Source organism: Haemaphysalis longicornis, unplaced genomic scaffold, assembly GCF_048455015.1.
Source record: "Haemaphysalis longicornis isolate Haplotype H1 unplaced genomic scaffold, Haemaphysalis longicornis Haplotype H1 scaffold_10, whole genome shotgun sequence".
Lineage (NCBI taxonomy): Eukaryota > Metazoa > Arthropoda > Arachnida > Ixodida > Ixodidae > Haemaphysalis > Haemaphysalis longicornis.
This window is the reverse complement of record NW_027526204.1, coordinates 102913056-102940736: the sequence shown is the minus strand read 5'-3', so window position 1 is coordinate 102940736 and position 27681 is coordinate 102913056. Positions and strand designations below refer to the sequence as shown.

The 27681-nt window shown below is 44.9% G+C and overlaps 1 protein-coding gene across 1 annotated transcript; it reads left to right on the top strand.

Annotated features, from left to right (window-relative positions):
• On the top strand, positions 1 to 27681 carry LOC144159993 (uncharacterized). Its single transcript, XM_077691619.1, has 9 exons — positions 1 to 416; positions 701 to 864; positions 4646 to 4738; positions 5799 to 5928; positions 10358 to 10447; positions 14730 to 14878; positions 15843 to 15911; positions 19383 to 19519; positions 27624 to 27681. Exons 1-9 carry the CDS (start codon positions 356 to 358, stop codon positions 27679 to 27681), a joined length of 951 nt encoding a protein of 316 aa, XP_077547745.1. The 5' UTR covers positions 1 to 355.

Here is a 27681-nt window from a genome sequence, read left to right as displayed (position 1 = left end):
GCTGAGAGGATGGCCAAAACTAGCGAGCTCTTAATATTTTGGTACATTCTGCGGTTTGCTCTCTCACGTTTTGGGAATATTTTTGCTAGCTTTCTTGCGCTAGATGGGCGCTGTGAGAGCACGGGCGAATACGATAAAGGGCATGACGCAACTCACCTTCTTGACGCACTGTAAAGACAATGTGCCTACATTTTTGCCATAGCGTTCCAGTCGGCCTCGTTTGATTAAGGGCGATAACCTTACTCCACATTGCTTCCAATAGCGGCTCTCTAAACAGGTTGCTCGTGTGTGTGTCTCCGTTGAAGATACAAGGCATTTCAAACCGGCATTCACCAATCATCGCTATCGCACACTAATGAAAATTTGGTGGAGAACATTACTAGCTTACGTAGCTCATGTGACTGTCGGATTGAACGGTGAGTACTGAAAATATTTCAACCAATATCCACAAATATCTAACGTGCCTTCTTGTGCAACGCGACCTTTAACATTCAATTGAAAAGACTTCTGCTTTGGTTTTTATTACTGCATTGTCGCGGCGATGTTAATTCAGCGATGCGCTCTGACGTTACAGTGCGTAGGCAAATTATAGAAGTATAAGTTTGACATGTTTTGGGGGGTAAATTGTAATAAATTTCTCTGATGATAGGAGGTTTAAATAATGATGAAAGATTTATTACATATATATTTAAATGCCTAGGTACAATCGTTTACCCAGTAATAATACACGAAAGAAGTGAGGGTGGCACGAAAGCAAAGCTGGCTATAACACCCACCCACTCCTTGGAAATGAACCAGGTTTCCATATTTGGGGACACATACATAACACAAATGGAAATCAACGGAACTGCTGTGGATCTGCTGGTAAAGTGACTTTCTTTCCTGTGGAAGGAACAACATTTGATGAGTTGTAGGGTTCTGAATGCCCCTTGCTAATGGTGTCATTTCTGAGACATAAAGAAACATTTGTTTAAAGAAAACAGAACCTTGTAAGCATATTCTAAGCAAAGAAATCCTTAACTTTGCCTTTTTTCAGTTTGCAGTGGGCTTTTTTAAGATAGATACTAAAGAGAACCGGACACCTTGAGCTTTTTTACGCAGTTGGTGTTGTAAGCAAACAGTTCGCGATTAGCAACACAGCTTGGAGTTGTGTAGTAGCTCCTCCCGAATTCCTTGTTGCCAGGTCAATAGAAAGCTTGCAGCAGAAATATATGATTGGTCAAATTCTGACCTTTAGGCAGCAGTAATTTGTGAAAACACTAAGTTTTGGTTTGTGTTAACAAATGCACTTGAAAATTAAACAGACGTTTTTTGGCAGTGAAGTTTTTGTCATTTCAAGGCGAAAAACTTAACTTCCTATTTGCCTAACAAGTAATGTTCTTTGGCCAGTAGAGAAAATTGCCACCTCTATAAAGCACCACACATACAGCGTAGTGTGTCGCGATAAGTTTTGCCGTGGATATACTGCGACCAAATAAATGTCATTTGGTCACGGAAACAACAATTGACCCACTCAGCATGATAGTGTTTCAGCTGGTCTTTTATAGCGGCAATAGACTTTTAGACTACCACACCGAGTGACTTGTGTGGCTTTGTACATGTAATTATATGAAATATTTGGCACCACATGTAGCATTTAAGGAGCCTGATTTGTCTAGAGAGCTGACTCACAAATTCTGGTTAGTGGTGTACGCTTGCCCAAAGAGCGCAAGGCGCCACCAGCAACCGTAAATTAAGTAAAACTTTGCTCCTCAATAGGCACATAAAAACTGCCCTTCCTGTTTGAGTAACCATGGTTACGAGCAGTGAGATGTCGACATCATGATAATTCCTGAAAAGCACTTCGCGGCACTTCTGTCAGCTTGTCCACTCGAAGGCTGCAGAATGGCGATATTTATCTACAATCTTCTTACAGCTACATTCTATTGGCGTGAGTTTGTTTGCTGTCGTTTCTTTGTACTTTGACGAAGTGTACTTCAAATGGCTTCTTTTCGACTACACTTTTGTTGTGTCTCTCTGCTTTCGCTTCTTTGTCTTGTGTTACGAAATTGTTTATCAGGCAAACGTGTGACACACACTTAAGCGTCGCGCGTAGGCTCATTCAGTTATCACTCAGAACTAACTGCGGTAACTTTTGTTTCACTATTGCCAACATGCGGAGATAGCGCTGGGGTAGCTGATTGGGCCACTACTGTAGAACGGGATTCAAGTGTCATCGAATAACACATGAATATTTCAATTCGTTGTATGGTAGTAGGTAAAGCGGCGGCCATTTCGCTAACCGGACACCAACGGAGTTATTTTGCAGAAGGAGACCCTTAAGGATTTCCCTTGAAATACTGGACTATTTTCTATATGCCAGACTAGCATTTTTTCACATCGTCATTACCAGCCTATTTCATCTGAAGAAGGAAAGCGCGTCAAACCAGCATGCATGCCTCCACCGACCAGGTCGTGGTCTGGCGGAGTCCGTTCTTCGCTTCCGAACTTTTATTTGGCCCCCATCCACAGAATAAATAAAATTATCTCATTTCATCTCTGTGTTTCGCTAGTGTCTTTGTTGCCCTAGATATTCGCGTTACATGCCCGCCCTACTGGAAAACTTGAGTCTTCTGTGCGCCATGGTTGCGGATTAGGGTCATCGTCATCACATCGGGCACAGTTAGGAGCTCTGGAAGGGTATCCACGAACGTCTCCGCTCTTCGAGTGCTCCACCATACCAAGAGTCCGCAGGCCCTTCAGAGTTTTAAGGCGTGTCGATGTTCGTGATTTTGGGCTACAGGTAACATGATACTCCTCGCGATAGGGGTACTCAGGAGCGACAAGACCCTAAGGCAGGTCCTAAGGCGACCTCATTGTACCCTTAACTATCCAATTATTTGGATCTACTGCAGGTCAAATGCCTCTCGCATTGGCCTACAAATTCTCTTGTCCTGCGCTGCTCGAGTACATTATTTCGTCCTCAAATTTCCATATTTTGCCCCCCCCCATCGAGAAATTAGCCTTCCCCTTTTCCTATAGCCGTCCCTCGGTATGTTACCCTGGTCATGCGCCGGTTGTCATTTCGCCTAGCTACATGGCCAGCCCAATTTATTTTTTTGGTTATTTGAGCTATGAGATTGTCAACTGAAGTTTTCTCCATGATTCAGGAAGCTCGTTTACTCTCCCTTCCCGTTACTCCTACCATTCTTCTTTCCGTGGCGCTTCGAGCCGTCCTAAGGTTGTAAATTGTTTAGTAGGCTTTGTAAATTAGTAAAAAAAATGTTTAGTAACTTTCAAATTGTTTAGTAAGGTGCCAAGTTTCCCCTTAATATTGTCATGAAGCCAAAGATGATGCAGTTGTCTTCAAGGAAAACAAGTTTATTGAAGCGAACTTGTTCTCCCCTAAAAACTCAAAGAATACACAGGCGGCGAAGCAGCAGTCAACAAAGTGACGTGCGCAGGCGAGCGTCGGTGAGTATAATGCCGCGGCGTCTGCTCCGCAGGCCTTTATCGTTGGGCACGAGTGTTTCTCGAACCGTCGAATTGCATCCAGAACACTAGATCAAAGAAGATTATTTTAGGCTGTTGGCGTTAGTTCGAAACGCTCTCCCTATCAAAAGAGACAACACGTACGGCATAAAAATAAAGAATGGAACACACGCTTCTCTTGGCACACGGGCAACACAGATAACAGAGCCCGGGGGAGCCGGTCGGAAAAAACAAAACATAAATAAACAAACCCAATGCATGGTTCGTGGCAATTTGTCATCACCGGTAGGGTGCATTGGTTGTGTAATATTATTTCCAGTGACACAGGTAGCCTAATTTGCATAATTTAGGAGTGTTTGCCCCGTGAACGCAAGCTTATACCTATCCTACGCCGGATTTCTCTTTCCGGAATTGGGTCAGCACTGAAAAACTACACTAGGTTGTCATATTATATTACGCGTTTTAGAGTTTTGTTACATCTGCTGAACAGCGGCTTTCGGTACGTTGTTCGTTAGTACTTTTGATGTATTCATATCTTTGATCCCCACGGGCATGATTTTCATTGGAGTTTATTATTCTAGTCGTTTGCGAGAAACCCTGTTTTCAGTAGAAATTAGTTCCCACCCAAAGTTCATTAACCGTAGTGTTCAAAGCATTGTACAGAGAATGACTTCAAAAAATATTTTTGTAGATGGATTTGATGGTGTCGTTGGTCTATTTAGTAAGCGTTGCTCCTATTCATGTTAAACAAGGATTAGAACTATTTTAGTTCGCCTTTTTTTTTCTGATCCGGCCGTACCATCAGCTGTTTTATCCTTCAAAAAAGAATACGAGCATTGAGTGACTTTTGCTTGTGTTCTGTAGGTTTTGTAAATTCTTTCTTTTTAAGGATTTTCGCATTTCCAACCTAAGCTAGTCTATCCTAGGTCGCAGAATATTTGTAACCAAATTGTAACCAGCTGCTCTGCTCTTTTTCAACTGTTGAGAAGTGAATAACTACATGCTTAGAAAAAAATGTGAATTCCGGTGTCTCCCTGCCCGTGTGCCCACACTCCGGCCTGCATAGCCGTGCAAATGAATAGCATGCTCTTTTCTTAATATTTTACCAATGTCCCAACTTGTCCGAGCACGTCATTATATCTGAATGCTTCTGTTTTTGTATTTTTATTTGAAGCTAGATTCAGCCGTTCTCCAAAGAAATATGTACGAGTGTAGCCAAAACATGGCTACTTACACGGTTCACTTTCTCGCCGGGAAGATTCATGTGGTATGTATGAAGTCCATGACTAACTCTTCATGGTGTGAAGAGTTCTTTACAAATTCCGCTTATCAGTACTGCCCAAGCACTATCCCCAATGCAGCAACATAACATTGCGCTTACAATAAATAACAAAGCACAAATGTAGACAGGATGCCCCCAGCATTTCAGGTCAGATGAGAGTGAACGCTTCGATGTACGAATAAAATACAACGCAAGGATACTGCTATGTGAATTTTATTACATTTGAAGATAATATTCACCCTATATCCGAAGAAAGTGAAGAAAACTTTGATGGCTAAAAAGATTTCTTATCCACAGCCACGCATAAAGCAGAGATGATTGCAAAACAGGTGCTGTGGCGGTATCCCTATTAAAATTGGCGACGCTGAGGCAACATTTCGAACTACGTATCCTAAATTTCTTCTAGGAAAACAAGCTTTAGCCGCAAAACTCTGTCAATTGCTTCAAAAAGTGATGAACACAAAGTGAATTAAATGTATTTTTTGAGATCTGAGATCACATTAGCGGTATACAGTCTAGTAAATATATGCATATGGTGAGACCAGTAAAGGGCTTTCGTTGATTTTCAACTATGTTTATCCAGATATATTCATTATATATAAGCAATAATTAGCTTTATTCATGTGCCCTGGCCGTGCACATGATAATTTTTGTTTTTTGTTTGAATGCGTGTACTGACCCGCCCCGGTGGCTCGTTATTATTGATCTGCGCTGAGCAGTCTGAGGATCCCGACCGCTGCGGCGGCTGTAGGTCGAAATGTTGGCGCCAGTTGAAGGCCGAAATGTGGTCGGAATTAATAATGCTCTTTCGACAATAGCGAACATCATATCTCAGGAGCATATTCGGTGCTTTAAACTCCATACTCTATAATGGATGTACTAGAACTCCGAACAAACTGGTTTTACGGTTTCATTGTACTTGCCGTAAAAGCACACAACGTTTTTACCTGAAAAAGTTTTTTAATCACCATTCGTTGAATGTTTTATAATATTTCCGTTCTGAAGGCCTCCAGATTTACTGTTTCAACATTGTTGATCTCTGCAGGAAGGCGTTGTTAATACTACACACGCCATTAGGCCAATCACGCATACAAGAAAATGGATGATCAGAGTCCCACACAAGGTTTTCAAAATTGCGGATGGCTTTAGTGACCACATCGGCAACGCGATAGACGGTATGCAACAATATAACTTTCTTCGGGTGTGGAAGCTTTGAGCAAAAAATTCAAGCGTGTATAGGGCTTATTATACCATTACGCATAATTAAATACGTTGCATGTAAGTTTATACAATGACCTTATTGCCAAAAAATTACTCGTCAATTACTTGTAATTTGTTATTATTAGCCTTATTTCCATCGGATCAAATGCATTAAAATCGTATCACAATGACAAACATGTTTTCACTGCTTGTGGTAGAAAAATAAGGGGAAAATATTGCTACCGAGGAACTTTGTGAGACTTGGAATGATGCAAAAATTTTGCTAGTAATTGCTTCCAACACCTTGTCATGCGCTTTGCTGTTCTGCGTACTGGCGATTTGCACCGGCTTAGATTCGTGGTAACCGAGAAACGTGGTTAGAAAACCAAATTGTTAATTGTAGCAGCACAAGTGAACTGAGCTATTGTTAAAAACATTGACGTATCTTCGAAACTTCCACGAGGACTAGGCGGGGTTCAATTGGTGAGATGTATCTGTCAATCAAGCGAATACCACATGTGCGTTGTATTACACACTATATCTTTTGCACGAGGTTTTGTGTTTCATCTACGCGTTTGTGAAGCGTTTAAAAGAAGTTTACTCCGCGTTTCGGCGTTATTTGATTGCGTTTTTGTGACATCGGCCTGAAATTCAAGCTGGCGCGAAAATTACACAAGCGTAGGTATACGCATCGCTGGAAGCTTCGTGTAAAGCACTTGTCGTGAAGATGATTTCACTGCGCTTTGCGGTTACTGACGGGGGCACATTGTTGACGGTGACCTTATTTGTCATGGGTGCATCTGCACTATACTTGGTCACCGTCCAAATGAAATATTCGTTCCTCCTCAGAATTTCCACTCTGAGGTTGCATCACTTATGCTCTGTTCCTGCCCATCCATGTAAGTTTTTTTGGTCACGATGGTATCCATTATCACGCACTCATAATTCCGTCCTTGTTTTGCATTGCAGTTTCACCTTAAGCTTGGTGTCCTGTCCGCATTTATACTCCGCAGCTCCTCTGTTTTGTACACCGTTGTTGGTAGAAGCTGCCCCGCCATGTTTTTGCCTCAGTTGTTTCTTTCGCAGACAGAACGCTCACGGTCGCTCGCCATTTCCGCCTCTTGGCCTTTTAGTATTGAGTTTTGGTAATTGTTCTTTTGTGATTGCCGAAAATGCAGCGTAGATTGGCGGATTAAGATCAGGGGAAAATGGATTTACATGCATAAGAATGCAGACAGTGACTGGAAAACTTTCCATCACGTAATACGTACCAGCAGCGAAGACTGCTTCGAACAGAGGCGCAAGCCTTACTGATCTATTGAATAATTGATTGATTGATTGATTGATTGGTTGATTGATTGTATGTTTTAAAGTGCCGACGCAACACAAGCGATGAGGCCAACCTTAGTAGAGCTTTCGGATTAATTTTGACAACTTGAGAATCTTTAACGTGCCCCGGAATCACGTACACACGGGTGTTTTCGCTTATTTTACCGATGCCGTAACTGCATGCGCTCTGCTCGCATAACGGCAAGATAACTGACAGGAGGCCGCCCAATTGTGTAATCATGATTGCAGTGGGTGCAACGTAATTGTCGTTGAGAAATGCGGGGGAAGCGAGAAAGTTTTAACCTAACTTCCGAGAACGAGCCTGTAGTGCAGTTAGTAAAGGCCGGCATTCAAACCCGGAATGTGCGTTTCTACTCCCAAAGCAGGCAAACATTTTTTTCTTTACGCGAATAGTATCGCGATGTACAATCATGACACATGAGGCGTTGCAAGAAAACCGAAAGCATTTGTCGTTGATTATACATAGAGAGACGCCTTACATTTGAAGCAAATAAATAAATGGCAGCATCTCCACTCCGTGGACGATGGCGAGGGAGTACGGGGACTCGAAATGACATCCAAGTTGCGCCCCGAGTGACATCCGATTTGCGCCCCGACCGTCGTTCGGTTTGGGCTGTGAGTTGCACCTTGATTATTCCCTAAATGAAACTGCAACTCATGGCTCAAATCAAATTTTGCTTCATTTTCTCTTGATAGTGGTGTGCGCACGGATGGACGCGGACGGACATTGGGAGGTCCTAAGGTACCCCACACCGTTACAGGCGAGGGAGTAAGCCGTTTGACTCTCGGGTACTGACTGGCGGTCGTAGCCCAATGGGTAGGACGACTGAAACTAACTCCATCTGGTCTACCAGACGCAGGCTCAAATCCTGCCAGTGCCTGTGTGATTTTTTGCGATTGTAAATGCTGTGCGCACGGCGGCGGACGGACATTGTGCGGTCATGAGGTACTCCGCACCTAAAAATTAGCAGTGGCTTAGCTCGGCTATGCCAGGATATACACAGCGTGAGGTAAAATTCAGCTGGTTATTCTTAGCTTCCCTGGTGTCTAGGATTAGCTTGATTATCATGCTTACTGCTGCTTCAATGCCACACACACGGTATACGCATTATGTCACACATGTCTATAAGCGGCTCCGGCGCAGCGTCACCAATTGCCCCAGAGCTAAGCTGGTTCCACAGGCGCACGCCGGTGTTGCTGCAATGCACGAGCCATCAGTAGCACACCTGGCCACCCCTCGCGTGATCATCAAGTGTACCGGGCCACCACGTGCGGAACGGAGGTCGGTGAAGACGCTGGGCGCGTGGGGTGTGTGAGAGACGACAGCCAGCGAGCAACGTTCTGTTCGCCGTATAACGTCCCTGCTCCTCGCGCATGCGCAGCACGGCTCTCCAGGAGCCTCGAGAAGCTGCCCAACCTCGGCCAGTGCAGCTAACGCTACAAAAGAAAAGAACTAGAGCCGGTTTTCGCGGCAGCAGTCACGAATCTATTTATGTTCACTGATTAAAGTTCCTCTACGACGCTCCTCTCTACGACTCTCTAGTTGCTCTCTATTTTATCCCCGGGGAGATTTTAACGGGGATAGGTACCTCTCTCGAAACAGATACGTGTGTCGCCCGAAAACGAAGGGGTTGACGTAGCGTCATTGCAGCTGTGGTTACGTGTTCGACGTTCAATGATCTATGTGCCAGCTGTTGTAGAGCCCCCATTGAGCAGCCAAGGAAAAGTGTCTTTACAATAATGGCCAGTTCACATTGCACCTTGCATATCGTCTTCTGATCCCGACCATCATTATGATAACCATTATCATCATCATGTCGCACCTCATCTGTTCCTTATAACAAGCTACATCCCTATTCCTGGGGCTCTAGTTCTTGGTTGCGGTTCGGAAGAAACGCTCTGTGCCGACTGCTTCTCTCTCTCTCTCTCTATATATATATATATATATATTATATATATATATGTATATATATATATATATATTATATATATATATATATATATATATATATATATATATATATATATATATATATATATATATATATATATATATATATATATATATATATATATATATATATATATATATATATATATCTGTAGTGAATCAGAATGCGAAATGAGGGGCTCGTTGAATTAAGACAGAAATAAAGGTTGGCAGTCAAAACAACCTCTGAAAGCAAAGGAGAGAATGTGGTAGGTCCTTGAAACAGATAAAGTTTGCAAAGACAGAAAAAAGTGGAGAAAAAATTCCCGCCGGGTGGGATCCGAACCTACGACCTCCAGAATGCGCGTCTGGTGCGACGACCATTACGCTACCGGCGGGGCTGTTTCCCGTCCACTTTCTCGGGTATTTACATTTAGGTATTTTGTTTTTTCTGCGCTTGGGGGTAAAAGGCACCATTGAAAGTTTTATGCGCCCGCTGTCACGCCGCCACCAGCGCCTCGTGACGAAGACCGAAGGTGGCGCCACTCGAGCGAAAACATATTCCAACGCACTCGTCCGTGCCACGCGGCCCATTGCAAAAGGGTTTGGTTGCGACTGGGCAAGGGTTCGGCTGCGTTTGGTGCAGGGTTGGATATTGAGAATTGCAGAAGGGATTAGTTTACGGTTTTACAGGGTTGGACACGCCTCGCGTGCACTAGTGTTCCCGGCACGGGAGATTTTTTTATGTTAATTCATTAGCCTCCAAAAAACTGATTTTCTCCATTATTCTATCGATAGACACAAACTGTAATTGATGAGCCTTTGACTAGCTATCAGGTAGAGTAAAATATATAACCTTAGGCAGTAATGAAGGTTGGCCCTTCCGTCGAAGGTGATCTCAAAGCATTAATATTTTCGGCAAGCATAAAAATAGCAAATATATGTAGAACATTTCTTAGGCATCTATGGAAGCAGAGATCTACGCCGAGATGGTTTTTTTAGCCTGCTTATGAGGGATTCAAAACAGGAAATTGTTATACTATTCAAAATATGTTGGTGGCTGTACACTTTTTGCTAGTGCTTTATTGTGGGTCATACAACCAATTTGTTGAATTTTTTTGCAGGCAACGACAAACAGGATTTCCTCGAATCATCAGCCCAGCATCTCCAAAATGCTACAATGTCATCACGGGAAAATTTCGTAACAGAACGTGGTAACTTGATATTTTTCGCCAATTTGTCTAACGCGAAAAGTATGGTCTTCGTCTCAAATAACTTGGCTCAAACAAATCGTCTAAAAAAAGATTGTCACGATTTTTGATTACGTATTCGGGTAGTTATACTAGTATTATTGATAAGCTACTCTTGCTTTATTATTACAAACTCCAATTATGCACAAGTTAACAAATTGCTCAATATATTGAGCGTTTTGGGATTTGTCAGTCCCGTTACTAAAGGTTGCTCAAAAGGTTTTAGCTTTTGGAAGAGCTCCTTTGCGTTGTGTTGTGTTTTATGGCACGTAAGCAACTTAGGGTATCATGCGCGAAGCAGAAGGTTTCCAGTATTTTGTGGATAATAAGTGATTGTTAAAGCATGTTAAAGCATTACAGCTTGTTTAAAAACCCGGCTTCTTTTATAAAACTAAAAGCGGAGGAAATTTTAACAAGAGCGTTTTCTCCTAAATGTAGACTGGGGTGAAATGGAATGTGTTCGTCGTAGAACAGCCTAAAATGCTTTTTTTTCTCAGGACCTCAACATGTGGTTTACTGTTAGCTCTTGGTCGCATTCCTTTGCACAGTTACACATAAGGGCACAACGCTTCCTGCCGATCTATGTAAGGTTTGGCATCTTCGAGAGACAGCATCTATTAGGCGTCCATCCCCGCCCAAAATACCGCGTTGAATTCGCCTCCGGTGTGCACCGAACCTTGATTGACCTAAAAATGATATCCTTCGGAAGTCAACCATGAGTAGGAGGTCAATGGGAAATTATTCACTCACTCAGGGGAATATCTCTTGATATGGTGACACCATCACGATATGTCTTTCGTGTTGTGATATGTAGCCAGTGAGGGCTTAGTTTTTGTTTTAAATTGAGCAATTACTTGAAAGTGCACACTTTTCAAAAGTTTCTCCCTGAGACATTTGAACAAAAAAGTATTTACCAGAACGTTCTAGAGGGCTACAGTGTATAACAAATGTTTCAACAAAATACAAAACGGGTTTTATTTAGTGTTTAGTGTGTTGTGGTTGTGCCTTCGTTTAAAGCTAGCTTCATCTGGAAAAAGGCATGATAGTGGATGTAGAAAGACAGGGCGAGTGCCCCGACTGCCCTAGCAAACAATACCATCGTCTCCTGTATTTTTTCAATGCCGAACGCATTGGCTGCCTCACATTGGAAGCGGGTGGACATTGTTCCGGCCACATATCGTAAGGTGCGGCCCACGCAAAACCGGGATCCCCCTACCCTAAGTGAATTTGAGAGGGGCTTGTGCCTGGTAGCCAAGGAAACCAATGTTCGATACTTCCGAATTAGCGGCGCTCTGGCGAGCGATAGAAAACCCAGCGCCGTGGTGGAACACCTTTTGCCAACGTTGCCGCTTTCCACCTCACATCGGCCCGAGATTAACCAGGGCACGTGACTAAAGCAATCGGAACGGTTGCAATTTGAGGAGAGTGGCAGAGGCAGAGAGAAAGAGTATGGGTGGCCACTTGGGCTGACGTGTTTTTATCCGGAAAAATACAGGAGGCGAGGGCAATACAATAGTTCAGAATATTTCTTTCATGGGCTATGATTTGGAAAAATACCCGCCGCGGTGGCTCAGTGGCTAAGGCGTTGCGCTGCTGAGACCGAGGACGCGGCTTCGATTCCCGGCCGCAGCGGCCGCTTTTCTGATGAAGACGAAAAGCAAAAACGCCCGTGTGTACGAGATTTCGGCGCACGTTAAAGATCCTCAGGAGGTCAAAATTAAACCGGAGCCCTCCACTACGGCGTGCCTTATCACCTGCGTTGCGTGCGCGCGTTAAACCTTACAATCAATCAATCAATCAATCAATCAATCAATCAATCAATCAATCAATCAATCAATCAATCAATCAATCAATCAATCAATCAATCAATCAATCAATCGATCGATCGATCGATCAATCAATCAATCAATCAATCAATCAATCAATCAATCAATCAATCAATCAATCAATCAATCAATCAATCAATCAATCATCTTGACAAATGCCCTTCAGGAATATCGTTTGGAATCACTCACGCGAAAGTAATAAGCAGCTGATATCAGAGTTTTAACAGCGCAGCTGCTCAAAGTAGAACCTTGTCGCCTTTCCGGCGGTGTCACGCTGGTGCCGGTTCCCGAGCCTAACTTTGGGGTTCTCTGTAGTGTCACCGGGATTGGAGCGGACCATTCAGAACGCGCGCTGGTGGAGGATAGGGTATATTCCAGGCTCGCGTCCCTTCGCCTCATGCCCTCTGCCCGTTTCGATCTTCAGTGGGAGCTCGCATGAAATGACGCGAAAACGGCAAGGGGAAGCCAAGCTTAAAAATTTAGTCCCATCGACGAAAGCCACGTCCACAACTTTGAATTTTGCAGCAACGCCAGCTTTGTGGCTACTAATTAACCCCATACTACAATGAGCATGGGGCTATGTAGGGATCTAAAATAAATAAATAAATAAATAAACTAAATAAATAAATAAATAAAAAATAAACAAATAAAAATACACAGTCCTTGTGTACCAAAAATGTATTCTGAAAAAAAAAAAGAATAATATATAAATAAATGAATGAACAAATAAAATAAATAAAGTAAAACAAATACCGAGTACATGTGTACCAAAGATGTGTTCTGAAAAGAAAAAGCTAAAATTAATCACCAGAACGGCTCTATCAGCAGATAGAATATGAGCTATGTGCTTGTTTCATGCGATCCTTTGTCTGCGTACCGCTACACTGTAAATGGTTGCTCACGGAGTTGAAGGACGCTGATTTTGTTTTCGAATTTAATATAATGGCATATCCTCATTGTATTACTCTGGACTGACCAGCGTAAGTGTTCGCTTGGCGGCACTCATTTGATTCATAAATCAGTGAATAAAACTGAAATTTCAGAATACTACTACTGAATACCCCAAAATTGAATACCTCATTGAGTACTGAATACCTCAGAATACCCCAAAACATCGCAAAGCGGTCATTGTAACCCCCCAAAACATTATTTATGTTGCACAAAAAAATGCTATACGAAAGGAATTTTTGAGTACAAAGTTTTAAATGCAACAAAATTAGGTGCCACCAATTTTCTGGCAATTTTAATGAACTTAGAGTGGTTTGTTACAAAACTTTACCTTAGGACACGGGAACGTTTTATATAGGTGTGCCTTCTCGTGGGCCTCCTCTGGACACAATCTGGACAGCCGATGAACAAGTATGTGGCACAGGTGGTGAAAAATCTGGCGTCCGCGGCTGACAAAACACCGGATGGACGGCACACTAAATTTCTGGCTGTTCAAAGGTTATATACATACATCAGTAAATGCTCGGAATTTCGCGACCTTTCTTAATAAAGCTCCTAAAAACAAAACAACCTTTCAGTCAGGTGAAAGGAACTTTGAATAAATTCAGACCTTATTTGGTTTCCGACATGACTCTTGCCGGGTTCGGTTCCAGACAAGCACGACACACCCGAAGCCCCACAGCTCAATCACTTTACCAAACGGAAGAGTGCATCAGTAAATGGCGGCAAAGCCTGGCAGTCACTGTAATCGCAATTAAAAAAACGTAGCAAAGGGAAAATGATGACGATAACAAGAAGACGCATGCATACTACTGGGCACGTACCACTGAAGGCTCAACGCCATTACTTTGCAAGAAATGAGGGCGTAACGTCCCATGGATCAAATTCTTTACGAAGTTTATCGGTGAAATTTATACGCCGGTGGACTATCAACGGTCAACACCAACAGAAGCTGTGAAAGGTTACGGCGCGCAGAGTACAATTGTATCTCCGCTCATTAACTTAACAATAATGAGTTCGGATTCACGACATGATAAGTCGTTTGCAAAAAATTGCGAAACCCCTTTGCGAAAAAATTGCGAGTGTGTAACCGGCCTAACTGAGAATTGGTTTCGATATGCGTTTTTCTAAACTCTAGATAGCGCACAAGAACAGAGGCAACGACTTGGGAATTTATTCTATCTCAGCGCTTCCCTCAAGTGGCCGTAACTTTTGTTTTGCCTGGCAAAGGTAAAAAAAAATCGGTTGAGGTGCTAATACCAGGAACCGTCCTTTGGTTCGAAAGTCATACTTTGTGGTGAGTAACCGTAGAGTGCTTCCTATGTCATTTCCACAACGTGTAGGTAGGTTAAGCACTGCATAGACATCATGGCTTCCAGCTGAATGTGAACCATGTGTAATATCTTATCAGCCGAAGAACGTTAAGGTTTAATTGATTTTTTCACAAACCATTTTGCACCGCCCCCGCACAGACCTGCTCTCTGGCGTCGGAGCAAAACATAAGCTTCCACGTGACATGAAGTTTGAAATCGAAGTCCATATTGTCTTGGACGCCGCAATGGGGGAAATTTACAATTTCGCCAGAAGCATAGCCCGCTACACTGCCACGCTAATGAATATCGTAAGTAAACATGCTTTCATTTCGTACAAAGCATTAGGACGCCGATGAACCCGAGGTTCTATTTCGCTCCTGTTTTACTTTGAAGAACATCCCACGACGGTAGGTCAGGGGCTAAAGGCGTTGTGCTGCCTACCCTGACGTCCCAGTGTTAATCCCGGCCGGACTAGCTGCTTGTCAGGGAGAGGGCGAAAGCTGGAACGCTTGTGTGTCAAGATTTCGGCGCACGTAAAGATCACCCGAAGGTTGAATATAATCAGGAGCCCTCCACTACAGCGCCCCTCAAACCGAAGGTGTAGCTTCCGTGCATGTCAACGGAATATCAATAAGTTTGAATCACTGAAAAATTTGAACGCATATTCTTGTTGTAAAAAATCTGACCCAATAGGTAATATCTGCTCAATAGAAACTGAATCTCAAAACCGCCGTAGTTTAAGTGCATGTTAGTTGTACTTTATATTAATTTTCGCTAACACGTTGTCAATCTACTGCTATATTACTGCTAACTACCGCAATATTATAAACTTTTATACTATGCTGGTTACCATGTACACATCTACAAACCTATCATTTTTATTTTTGCGGAAAGCCAACTTCAATGAAGAAGCTTTCGTTGCTGAAAACTTTGTTGTCCCTAACCCCCCGCCCCCCCGGTGGCGCACAGCATGGCCAAAGGTTAAAATTTTAAAACTTAGGTTGTGACGGAACAAAGGGCATACCAACACCAACTTTATTGAGCACGGCACTGAGCAAAAAGAATAAAACAATGATTACATGAGTTCTATATCTTAATAACGTAGCCAGCATGGGAAAAACGCTGGAGGTGGTCGAGTCGATGCTGGATTATATGCAGCTATATTATATCGCCGTTTGTTGTTGGACATTTATTTTCTAATGCATAATACAAAAACACTTTCAGAAACGTGCTTGCTCTTGTAGCACTATGCTAAAAATTTTCTTGTCTTAGGTGAAGTTGAAGATTCAAACATTGAAGAAACACAAAATGAGTGTTCGCGTGGTGGGCATCAGACAGCTGGTAAGTACTAGCTAATGTTACGTGAACCTTTCTTATGAAATCATAAAGGCACGTTCTGGCCGATTATTTGCGAAAATTGTGGTGTTCTTGTGTTAGACGTAAAACTTCAGTAATATCAGCGTGTGGAAAAATGCCTGTAATACGATACCCACGATGTTCGTTATAAGCAGCTTACCGTAGACAAAAGTTCCTCCATCAGCACCTGCTGATAAATAATAAGATTTGCGAATATTGCTTCAAACAAGGATCCACTTTCTTCTGGAAGTGATGTTTTGCAGCCATAAAAAATTTGTACGCAATCAAAAATGGTTTTGAACGTTGCGTTCCAATTGTTTGTAATCCAAGGAGGTAGAAAACAACACAAGTCATGGTAAAGAACATCCAAGGGGCGCAAATGGAGCGGCTCGTACCCGCCGCCAGTGTGGAAAGAAAAAAGGAATAGTCTTTTGCAGACCCTGTCGGCATGCCAGCCCTTCTGCGTGGCAATATCGTCTTCGGTGTTTTCCTTGTGTTTTCTGAACATGTGTTCGCGCGTAGAGTTGACACTAAAAGATTACTGCCATGGCCGCTGATGAGTGAAAAATCACGTGACCTGGCACTGCCATTTAAAGAGTTATGTGCACTCTGCACACATTCTCTGCCCTAATGCACGACTGAGTACTATTTCGTCGTGGCGCAGTCATGGTGAACGTAAACACGAACCGAGCAACGCCCCTCCAAAGATAATGGTGGCGGCACTGGTGGCGCCACCTGGAAGTAATCCAAGGAAGAAGAGAAACAGCACAAGTCATGGTACAGCACATCCAAGGTGCGCAAATGGGAAACACACGGGCATGCGCTCCCAGGGCCGCAACCGGGTGGCGCCACCAGTGTCCTCAGTGTGCACTCTGTTGTTTGTATTTCTAAACTAGGTAGTGCTTTATTCGCTATCGCTACAAGCATCCTGGTATTTTTAATAAAATACCTATGCAAATATGACTTGTGCTTAGACATTTTGCATCACATACGTGTATTTTTTTGTTTGTGCTTGACGTCCCGGAAGAAGCTTGTTTACGGGTTGCTTTGGCCGCTTTCTCCAGTCGACATCGGAAAACAGGTGGATTGCTGTCACGAAGGGTTACGCCACACGCTCCGTTATCACGCGTGCTTTGCCGACTGGCTGGGCTACTGATGTGGCAGATTTCCTTCTAGGGGATGCCATTCAACAGTATGGGGCTCCACGTCAGTTGCTCATATACGCGGACGTTACGTTACTTTCTCTCTAAAGTCGTTGAAGACATCGTCCGATCCCCTTCTAATAAACATAAGATAACTAAAGCGTACAGTACCAAACTAAGGAAATTACCGAACGCTTAAATTGTACCCTGCCCGTAATGATTTCCTGCTACGTTCTGTTGCCGTTGTTGGAACGGCAATAGACTACGGGCCGTGGCCCTTTAAAACGTTTGCAAACCGCAGGCTTTGCATCAGACTCTTATGATGCTTCTTTCGAACAGCTGTTACTTTCGGTGCGCACGAAGAATTTAATAGGGCAAAAAATGACGAGGGACACAAAAGTTCACAGCGCCCGTCCTGTGAATTTCCTCTGGGTCACTCGTCATTTTTCTGCTGCTGTAACACTTCCAAATGCCTACGAGATTAAGTTACAAATAAGTAGACGTTGTGTTCTGCGGCTGAAGAAGCGCTTTGCGGTCCAATGAACTTGCACGCTGCAGAGCATCGTCGATTGATTCTTGCGGATATTTTGGCTTTCTCTGACACTCCCAAAGTTTGGCGCAGTTACTAAATCAATAAAAACAAAGGTCTTGGTTGCATGGTATAGCTGTTTTATTGTGATTTACATGCTAATATTCAAAGGCCAGATACGGATGCCTGTCAGTGGGCTTTCTGTAGGGCTTTGTCGCCAATGTTCTGATGCGTCGGTATAAGTATACACACAGTATACACAGTATACACTAACAGAAATAAGGGCTACCAGTCAAGAAAACCTCCGAGAGAAAAGAGGAGAATATGGTGGTCCATTGTAACACATTAGGAATTTGAAAAGACAGAAAGAGAGTGGAGAAAAATGCCCGCCGGGTGCGATCCGAACCCACGACCTCCAGAATACGCGTCTGGTGCGATGACCACTACGGTACCGGAGGGGCTATTTTCCCCTCCACTTTATGGGGTATTTATGTTAAGGTATTTTTGTTTCCTGCGCTTGGGGGTGGTAGCCAGCGCCACTCGGACGAGTCGGGGTGAAAGGGACCTCCTTTTTAACCCCCGGGACGTGACTTGAGTGCCTACCACATGTCGAGAGTGGTCGACCAGCGTTGAACCCTTTTAAGTTGCCTATGGCACCAAGACTGCCAGAACAGAGGCCCTCGCTATGCATGTAGCGAATCAGAGTGGCAAATGAGGGGCTCGTTGAATTAAGACAGATATAAGGGTCGGCAGTCAAGAAAGCCTTGGAAAGCAAAGGGGCGAATGTGGTAGGCCATTGAAACAGATAAAGAGATTGGAAAGACAGAAAGCCCCGCCGGTAGCGTAGTGGTCATCGCACCAGACGCGTATTGGGGAGGTCGTGGGTTCTTTCTGTCTTTCTAAATTCTTTGTTTCAATAGCCTACCAGATTGTCCCCTTCGCTTTCCGAGGGTTTCTTGACTGCCAACCCTTATTTCTGTCTTAATTAAACGAGCCCCATTGCTATTCCGGATATATATATATATATATATATATATATATATATATATATATATATATATATATATATATATATATGCAAAGTAGAAGGAATGAGGTGCTTTTATAGCGCCCCCTTCATTTTTATGTTTCATGGTTTAAAGATGGCCTATAATTGTTCTGTCTCGTGGAGTAAAATGTGCTCCATTCGCCGCGGTAGCTCAGTGGCTAAGGCATTGGGCTGTTGAGCACACGTTCGCGGCTTAGATTCCCGGACGCGACGGTCACTTTTTTGATGGAGGCGAAAAGCAAACGCCCGTGTGTACGAGATTTCGGCACACGGTAAAGATCCCTATGTGGTCAAAATTAATCCGGAGCTGTCCACTACGGCGCGCCTCATCGCCTGCGTTGCGTCGGCGCGTTAAACCATACAATCAATCAGAATGCGCTCCAGTCACGCGATGCACGGTGATACGGTAGGATTAGTGGACTAATGTTGTCATTATGTGATCAGGCATCAAAAAGCGCAGTCGACAAATTGCAAATTTATGTTGGACAGCTGGCTCGAAATCAAATATTTGGATACGTTATTGCCCATAAATATTGAAAGGGCTCAAGAAAGGAGTGCACATTTTAGTTAGGCGCATGTGAACGTGGGCGTTGAGTGTTTGTTGCTACGACGAGGAGGTGCTGGGTGGTAACATAACCCGTATACGATCTTTTGCTACAGCTATCTCGGTTGGTACACATGCTGATTTTAAAGATTTTAAATTACACTTTCTTTCCATAACTGATGCACACGTGAAGCACAAGCAACATGAAAGCGACGCTCTTGTGCTAAACGGAGATTATCTGGATATTCACGCATCTCTCGGAAAGTTTGGCGAGTATACCCTTAAGAACCCATTACTGAACAATGCTGACGTTGTTATTCTGCTCACGGGGTAAGCAAAACTCTAACTTATCTTTTTGTGTTCGCTTTCAGTACAATGGATTTAGTAATATTTCACACCTGCAAATGGCACGGACGTTTTGTAGTATATATGCACATTCATCACGTCCCTTCGTAAACGTTGTTTCATGTAATGTTCACGTACACCCACTGCCCCGGCGTGTTTTAATATACCGGGGGCACATTCCAAGTTGTTGGCACAACGAGTCAACAAAGTATTTACCTTTTTAGCGTGTTGCGCTTGCGCACATGGAATTCATATGTAGTCCCTAATCAACAGCTGCAATAACTTTGGGCCACCTCAGTCTCCTATGATCGTTAGTCAGATATATGAAGAACCGTACATGGTGACTGAGTCTTCCCGTATTACTAGCTCAGTCATTTCTTAGAGCTGAGCGTGGGTGGCATAGTTTCATAGGAAATTTTGCACTGAATCGGCATCTACAAAATGTAGATGAAGGAGCGGTTGAGGATACAAGGTACATGTGCCTGTGCTTCATATGGTGAAATTGTTTCTAAACATCTTTTCGGTGGCGTGGTGATTTTCGGTGCACTTTGATTCAGTGCAAAGGAGCGTGAGAAGGGCAACGATCCGGGTTTTGTAAAGACAAAAACCACTAGAAGGACACTTAAAGCTGCGCTTAAGAGTAGGAAACTTTTCAGGAAATTTGTGCTACTTGTAGGAATACACAAAAATAGTAGTTTTGCAACTATACCTAGTAAAGGGTAACATAAAATTAATATGAATACTTATTCATTCATTGCTCTAATACTCGCATGAGTGAATTCTCGGTGTCTCCCAAGCGGGGCGTTCCGAAAGAAAAACAAAAATGTCTGAGCTTTCTTTTGACTCTACCACCATTTCGTCTCCTCTTTTTTAAATATATGTTGAGGGCACCTCGCAAATATATAACGCAGCTGTTAGCGTAGCTGTAGCCTTAGCGACCGGACAGTAGTGTTACTGTGTGGCTCAGCGGGGAATTGTTTTTCTGGAGTCGGCTCTTGACGGTGACGAAACGTCAAGCACATACCTGCCAACTTCCAGCTAAACTAGTAACTCTCTCGCGATGACTAAAGTACATGCATTAAATGAACGTGTTTGTCGGAGTAGCAATGCAGCAGGCAGTCCCTGCTGACATAGTCCAATCACACCTCTATGTAAGTATTGAATACAGCTTTATTTGTGGCTGTTGTATGGTTTTACATGCTTGATTGCCGTTTCTGCAGAACGCAACATATTAAACAAGCAAGAAGGTCTACGACAGTGGGCATCTATTATCGCTAAGCCCCCGTCAACAGATTTTACTCCTGTACTATTTAGAACACCTGATTCTCGAAACCATTTGTTCCCTAAGTTTTCAGCCAGACTCTTGGAAACTGGTTGGACCCTCTTAAGCTGCCTATGGCACCAAGACTGCAAGAAAAGAGGACATCGCTATGTATGTATCGAATAAGAATTGGAAATGGGGCGCTCGTCGAATGAAGACGGGAATAAGGGTAGTCAGTGGAGAATGCCAAGGAAAGCAACGGGGAAGATGTCGTAGGTTATTTTATTCTTTTCCAATAATATATTCTTTGAAATATAGATAGAAATTGAAAAAAAGCATGACCGCCGGGTCGCATCCTAACCCACGACCTCCAGAATACGCGTCTGGTGTGATGACGAGTCCGCTAACCGCGGGGATATGCTCCCCTCCGATTTTGGAGTGGCGCTGGCTACCACCTTCAAGCACACGAAAATAATTACCTTGATATACACGTGCAAGAAAGTGGAGGGGAGAGTCAATACATCTATATTCATCAATACTTGCCTTCCTTACTTCATCTTTGGGCTGTGTTAGCAAATAGTCTTTTCCTGGCCTTGTCTCCCATTCTTCTGCCTTGTTTTGTTACAGCTCACGCAAATGCCGCGTGTGTATTTAGGACTAACTCTAAGACAAGTGCCACGTCTTCACTGAGAACTAACTCCGATTATACAGTAGAGCCTCCATAATCCGAAGTCGCCTAATTAAAATTGTTGATTCATTTAAAGAGACGTGCCAGTCCCGGCAATTTATATCTAACTGAATAAAAAATGCTCACGAATTTCAATCTAAAACCTAGTATATGGGTGAATTAGAAGTTACTTCTAATTAAAAGCATTGAGCTTCCTGCAAAACTCAAAAGATTCCATCGTCAAAGCGGCGCCAGTTCCTGCACTGACATTGCCGACGTCTTAACCGAGTCATCGTACATTTGATTAAACGGCAGGACAGTTGAGATTCGTCCAGTGCAAGCATCTGCCTCTTCTGAGGTCCTTAACGTTCTTTGCTGTGCACAGCGCCATGTGAACAGTTTGTGTGCTCGTCACTTCACGCTTGTATTTGAGCCCTGAATGTCAACTATTAAGGCAGTACGTGACTTGGCGTCGAAGCCATAGATTCAAAAGGAAATCAAGCAGGGGTACCTGTTGCGCACTAATCACCACGCGCTGTTCTTGAGCTGTTTGTTTAATTGGGAGTTCGGTTACTTCGAAGTGTTTTACGGTCCCCGAACACTTCGTATTAACCGGAGTCGAGTGTAGTTCGCCTAAAGTAACCTCGCTGTAGTGGTGCCTAAATTCGTGGGAACGCATCAGTGAAACCTAGCCACTTCGTAAAAATTAATTTATTGGTGTATTTGATAAGGTGGAGGTTTTTATTGGGACGCCTTCCGCAAAATAGGGGCCGCCGAACGTACCTCATCTGATGTTGCGAGCAACCCTTCCATCGAAGACATATCTGACATTCGGAAATGGACAGAACAACTCTACAGGGATGGTAAGCAGGCTACGTACCTTGATGCACCCGCCGCTTTGCAGCGACGAGCTGTAATGCGGAGACCACCCGCGGTGAGAAAGAATCCGGCTCGAGGAGGATCCACGAGACCGGTCTGCCAACCAGATGCCATGTACCGGTCATCTGGGATGAGTAAGGCGGGAGCACAAAATCCTCGGGAAAGAAGATACGCTCACCTGAATGGAAATGGGCGGAAACCTCACTGCCAACATCATTGTTGGTTGTTTGGGGTGCGGGGGTCAAAATCGTGGAGGTGGGGGCTGCCCGAAGGGCCAGCACTGCGCACCGGAGTCCCACCTGCCGAATCGCAGGGACAGGGCGAACCCATTGTCTCCTACTCGGGACACGAAATATAGAACGCACTCCCTGTACGGCTGCGCAAAGGGCGACTAGCAGTTGAGGACTAGCCTCCAGCAGAATTCCCAGTGCGGGCGCAGTAGTACCCGGAAGCCTGACGCGTCCACGGGGGTGTAGTGTGCAATACAGATAACCACCCAAGCCATAGTGTTCAGGGCCGAGTAAAACCACTCGCGAACTCTGTCATATCAGACGAGCAACTGGTCTAGGGGGACATTCCCCCGAACGGAGACCCCCGGCCGATTGCTCACCGGGGTCCCGGATGGGGTAGAGGTCTGCCATGACACAGTTTGTGCATGAGCCGCTAGGTGGGTAGGTCGAGCCCGTGGCCACCCCGGCTAGGCCGAAGTGGTTGTCAAGTCCGGGATTACCCGCACCCCGGGTGTGTGGTGGTTGGACGCCGGGCTGGGTTGGCCCGGCACTCCTGACACATTGAAACCCTTGTTTCCACCACACGGCCGCTTAGGGCGGTTGCCACGCACCCCTTTAGCCGTCGGGCTCGTGAGCGCCGACGTGAGCGCCGTGGGACACCCCATGGAGGCGGGTGCGGGCAGGGGGGAGTGTACGCCAACTCCTACTACTCCCCCCGGAGCAGATGGTCAATGCTCCTGGTCCCACAAGAAATATCGACAGAGGCAGGCCTTTATCAACCCGATGCCAAGCTCCTTCACATGTGGGAGGCCAATCACAGTTTGCACCAGAGACTTCAGAAACAAAAGCTAAATCGCAACCTTAGGCGGTGTCTCGCTACTCAAATCGCGACATTGAAGATTACACAAGTCAGCTAACACGTCAAAAATGGCACAGCACGTGTGATCGAATGGAACGTGGAATTGGACTGTCAAAGACGTGTGATATCCTACGCTGGCTCATCGACACTATCATCAACAACCTCAGCATATTTCTACACAACTTTAAGGGTTCCGGCACCGAGCTAATCAAAACAATTAAAGATAGATACTTCGAAGACTACACACGTGAGGTCCTCCATCGGTACACGGGGCAGGAAAATGACCTCCTTGATTGACCCATCACGGTGTGCGAAGACTGAGGGCCAGATTGACCCCTCGAACTCGCTCGTCGCCAGGTCCAGATGGCATCACGAATAAAATTCTCAGAAATCTAGACGATGAATCTGTAGCCCTCACCCGCTACATGAACGTGACGTGTGCTGGGAGCGGGTCAGATACCTGACATGTGTAAAGCGGCAAAGGTTAGTATGAACCCCTAGCCAGGAAAGAAACTGCAGCTCGAAAATCTCAGACCGATTTCCCTCACATCTTGTGTAGTGAACTTAATGGAGCACGTCATACTCAACAGGCTTAACAGCTTCATGGAGAACAACGGCCTCTCTCCTCACACGATGATTGGCTTTCGACCAAAACTCTCTGCGCAAGATGTGATGCTTCGCCTGAAATACTACGTCATCGACGGGGTACACTGCTCCCCACTTGACACTAGAGCCACTTGGTTCTTGACCTCACGAAGGCCTTTGACAACGTCAAACACTCGGATATCCTCACAAACCTGAGCAAACTCGGCGTCGGGAAAAGAGTCGACGACTACATCAGCAACTTCCTTTCAGACCGCAAAGCTACCCTCGCTGTAGTGGAATCAAAGCGGATGCGATAAATCAAGGCAACAGGGGACCGCCGCAAAGCTCTGTCCTCTCCCCAGAAGCGTCTGCAATCCTTAAATTTGGCTTCCGTCACGATGAGCGAACCGGCAAAATCTACCCAATATGGGCACCCGCCCACACCGGCCTGGCCAGGAACGAGTGTGCGCACGATGCTGCTCGAGGGTTCACCGACTGAGCTGATGTCGACCCAAATACCACATTCCCCCATTCGTTCCCATGATCGGGAAGGGATCGGCTCGTGTACAACAGTGACATAACGAATCACTACCGTCTGAACGGGGCCTTTTCCCCCCGCTCATCCGTCACTCAATAAGAGAAAATCCGTCGTATGGCGACTACTTCAGACGAATTCGTATCCGAACCCGAGTTATGTATGGCTGCTGCTACCCAGGGCAACATTCCGACAAATGCCACAAATGTAAAGGAAGGGCACATCTAGCACATATGCTACGGGCCAGCCCGCTGGTGGCTGCACCCACGCGCAGAACAGCTCAGGCGGAGCAATAGGAGACCGTGTCACTCCCCTCCGACCCAGCGGATCAAGTCTGGGCCGTCCAGCTGGCGGAGGACGCTGCTTGAGCCCAAGGTCTCTTGACCGACGCCTAGGATCACCAGCCTCTCGCAATAAAGTTATTTCTCTCTCTCTTGGCGTAATCAGTTATCTCTGTATGTCGAAAGCAGGACCAAGGCCTCTCAATTTACGGGACGTTTAAGCCGAGCCCTAAAATAGGATGGCGAAACCTGTTTCGCTGATGGTATGCCATTTTTTCATATTAAACGTCCCTGTTACGATTGCCCCAACGTCGTCAAGGCTGACGGGCTACAGATGGTAATATATATATACAGTAGAACCCCGGTAATACGAATTCCAAGGGACCACGAGGAAGCGTCGTATCACCGGAGTGTCGTACGACCGGGGTGCGGGCAAATGCCGGCCGAGTAGACGGTATCGCGCTACAGGTTGGCTAAGGACTTAATTAAACTACTATATTTAGCGCGTTCTCGTGTGATTTACGAACTTTTAGCTGAAATTCCAAGTTTAAAAAAAGCAACGCCTAAGTTGTGGCCCCCGCCCCTCCATGGCCTCCGAGCTAACCCGCCAGCCACACCCGTGTCGTCCGGCGCTATTTATGGCCCGCCAGTCCCGCTCCAGTGCGCGCACGAGGTAAGGGTGACGTGGTCGAGCAAATTCAGAAGAGAAAAGGCGAGTGTGAAACTGCCAAGGCCAAGCGAAACGAACCATAATACAAGTTGGAAACGGAAAATAACTGAATCTGCCGTACATGGTGGAGACACCCTTTGAATGGTCCCGTGCCATCGCTATTTTTCCCACAAGACCCAGCAATGCGAAATAGATAAGATGATCGAAACTTCGCGAGTAAACCACGTTGCGGCGAAAATTATAGCGCGGTCTTTCTACAGTGACTCGCTGCGGCTACCAGTCAGTGACCCGAAATGGCGGTGCCAACGAATCCGTGTCTCCACCCTTGCGGCGGACGCGCGGGAATTGAGGTGCTCGAGGAAACAAAGGAGCGGAGTGACAACGCGGCTTTGAAAGACACCGATAAGCGGAGATATTGGGCGAGAGAAAGATGTGAAAGGAAGAAGCTTCGATCGAGCGGGCGGAGAAAGCGGTTGTTCGGTCATCGCCACGAGGTTGCGGTTTATGTGTTTTCGCGATCGTCGGTGGCCAGCCTGCCACCTGAACTACTTTTCGCGGTTGGCGCGTTGGCGTACTGCTGAAGCGTGGGGCCATGGCAGGTTAACTCCCGCTCACGAGTACCCGCCTGCTGCCTTCCGTCTGTTCAGTAAGGGGTCTGGCCTGCCTGCGGATCTTTGCACATCAAGCAGCGTCAAACGGGAATTAAGAATAAAGAAGGGGGGGGGGGGGACGAGGCCGTGAAGAGGTGTAAAATATGAAGAAAATGCCGGCTTATCCGAGCCAGGTTGCGTCGTATGAAGCGGACCGCGTGCACCCGAGCGTCATATCATCGGGGTTTTCAATGCATTGTTTCTATTGGGAGTTTGTCGGGACTGCGGTGATGCGTCGCAACAAGCGGGTCATCGTAAGTATGGGGGACGCAGCGGGGTTCCACTGTATATTACACCCGCCCTCGACTATTCCGACACACCATTACATGCGCAATTGGTTCAGAATGTTTAAAGGCATCCAGTCGAAACTTGACTTTCAACTTCGCGTTCCTTTAGAAGCGTAGCGCAAATGCTCGACTCAGGACAAACTGGTTTTTTAGGACTCATGCTACTAATTTATAGATATTAAATAGAAGCGATCAGTGTTCTTCTTACAGCAGAACATGACAGAAGGGCAGGCAGGTCTTGTTGTGGTGCGATACGCATCCCTTGGCGATTTCCACAAACAGCTTTTGCGGCATTATTTAAACGCAAAATTTTCAGCTACCAGTTTTAACGCTACATTCCGATTGCAGATAATCCGCCTTTCGCACGTATTTCACTTAGCTGGGGCACAGCTATGTAAGCCACCAATTTACCCATACAAAGCGGCTAAAACCGATGATCAACAGCATATTCGCTAATAATACTATCGAAATAACTAGACACAGCGGTGCAAAGGTCTTCGTTGAGGTACGCGCGTTATTGCAAACGACGTTCGTCGGAGAATTCATCCCGTGTTGTTCCTTACGTTGTGCCTTACTATTGTTAATATTATAACACTATTATAACACATTTTCGATGATATCAAAGGAAACTAAAAGGTTTGGTAAAAGAGGCCGAATTTCAGTTGAACGGGTGCTGTTCCTAGGCAATAGTTAAAGTTTTGCTGAGTGAGTTTTGCTCACTAGTGAGCTAAACATTAAATCAAGTCTTGCGTATGTAGTCAATCTGTTTCAAACAACAAGTCCTTTGACTATAGGATTGCATTAATCGGCTGAATCCGCATAGAGGATCTCGGCATGCTTTTGTTTTAATTCATGGTCGCAACATGTGAGCGCACGCGCGTATGGAGGCCCGGGATATACAAAGAAAGCTACAGCAGAGATTTGAAGTGTAACGAGGGCTTTAAAACTAGTACTCGCCAGTTAAATTTTATTGCACATGGCACGTTTTGGATGCACGATGGGCTCCTCTACCATTCACTGTGCATCAAATAAACTTCCTACTTCTTCAAAACAAAATAAATGCCCCAGCTAACTTCCTACCTCTCTAATTGCTGAGCTAAAGAGTTTAAATTTACGCAAAAACAAAGCAGAAACTTGCCGTGGCCAAGTTCTACGATATTCCTAATCTCCTTCTCTTCTTTTCAGGAGGGAAGCAGCTGGCTTTAAGCACGGCATGATAAGCAAGGAATATACAGGCAAGTAA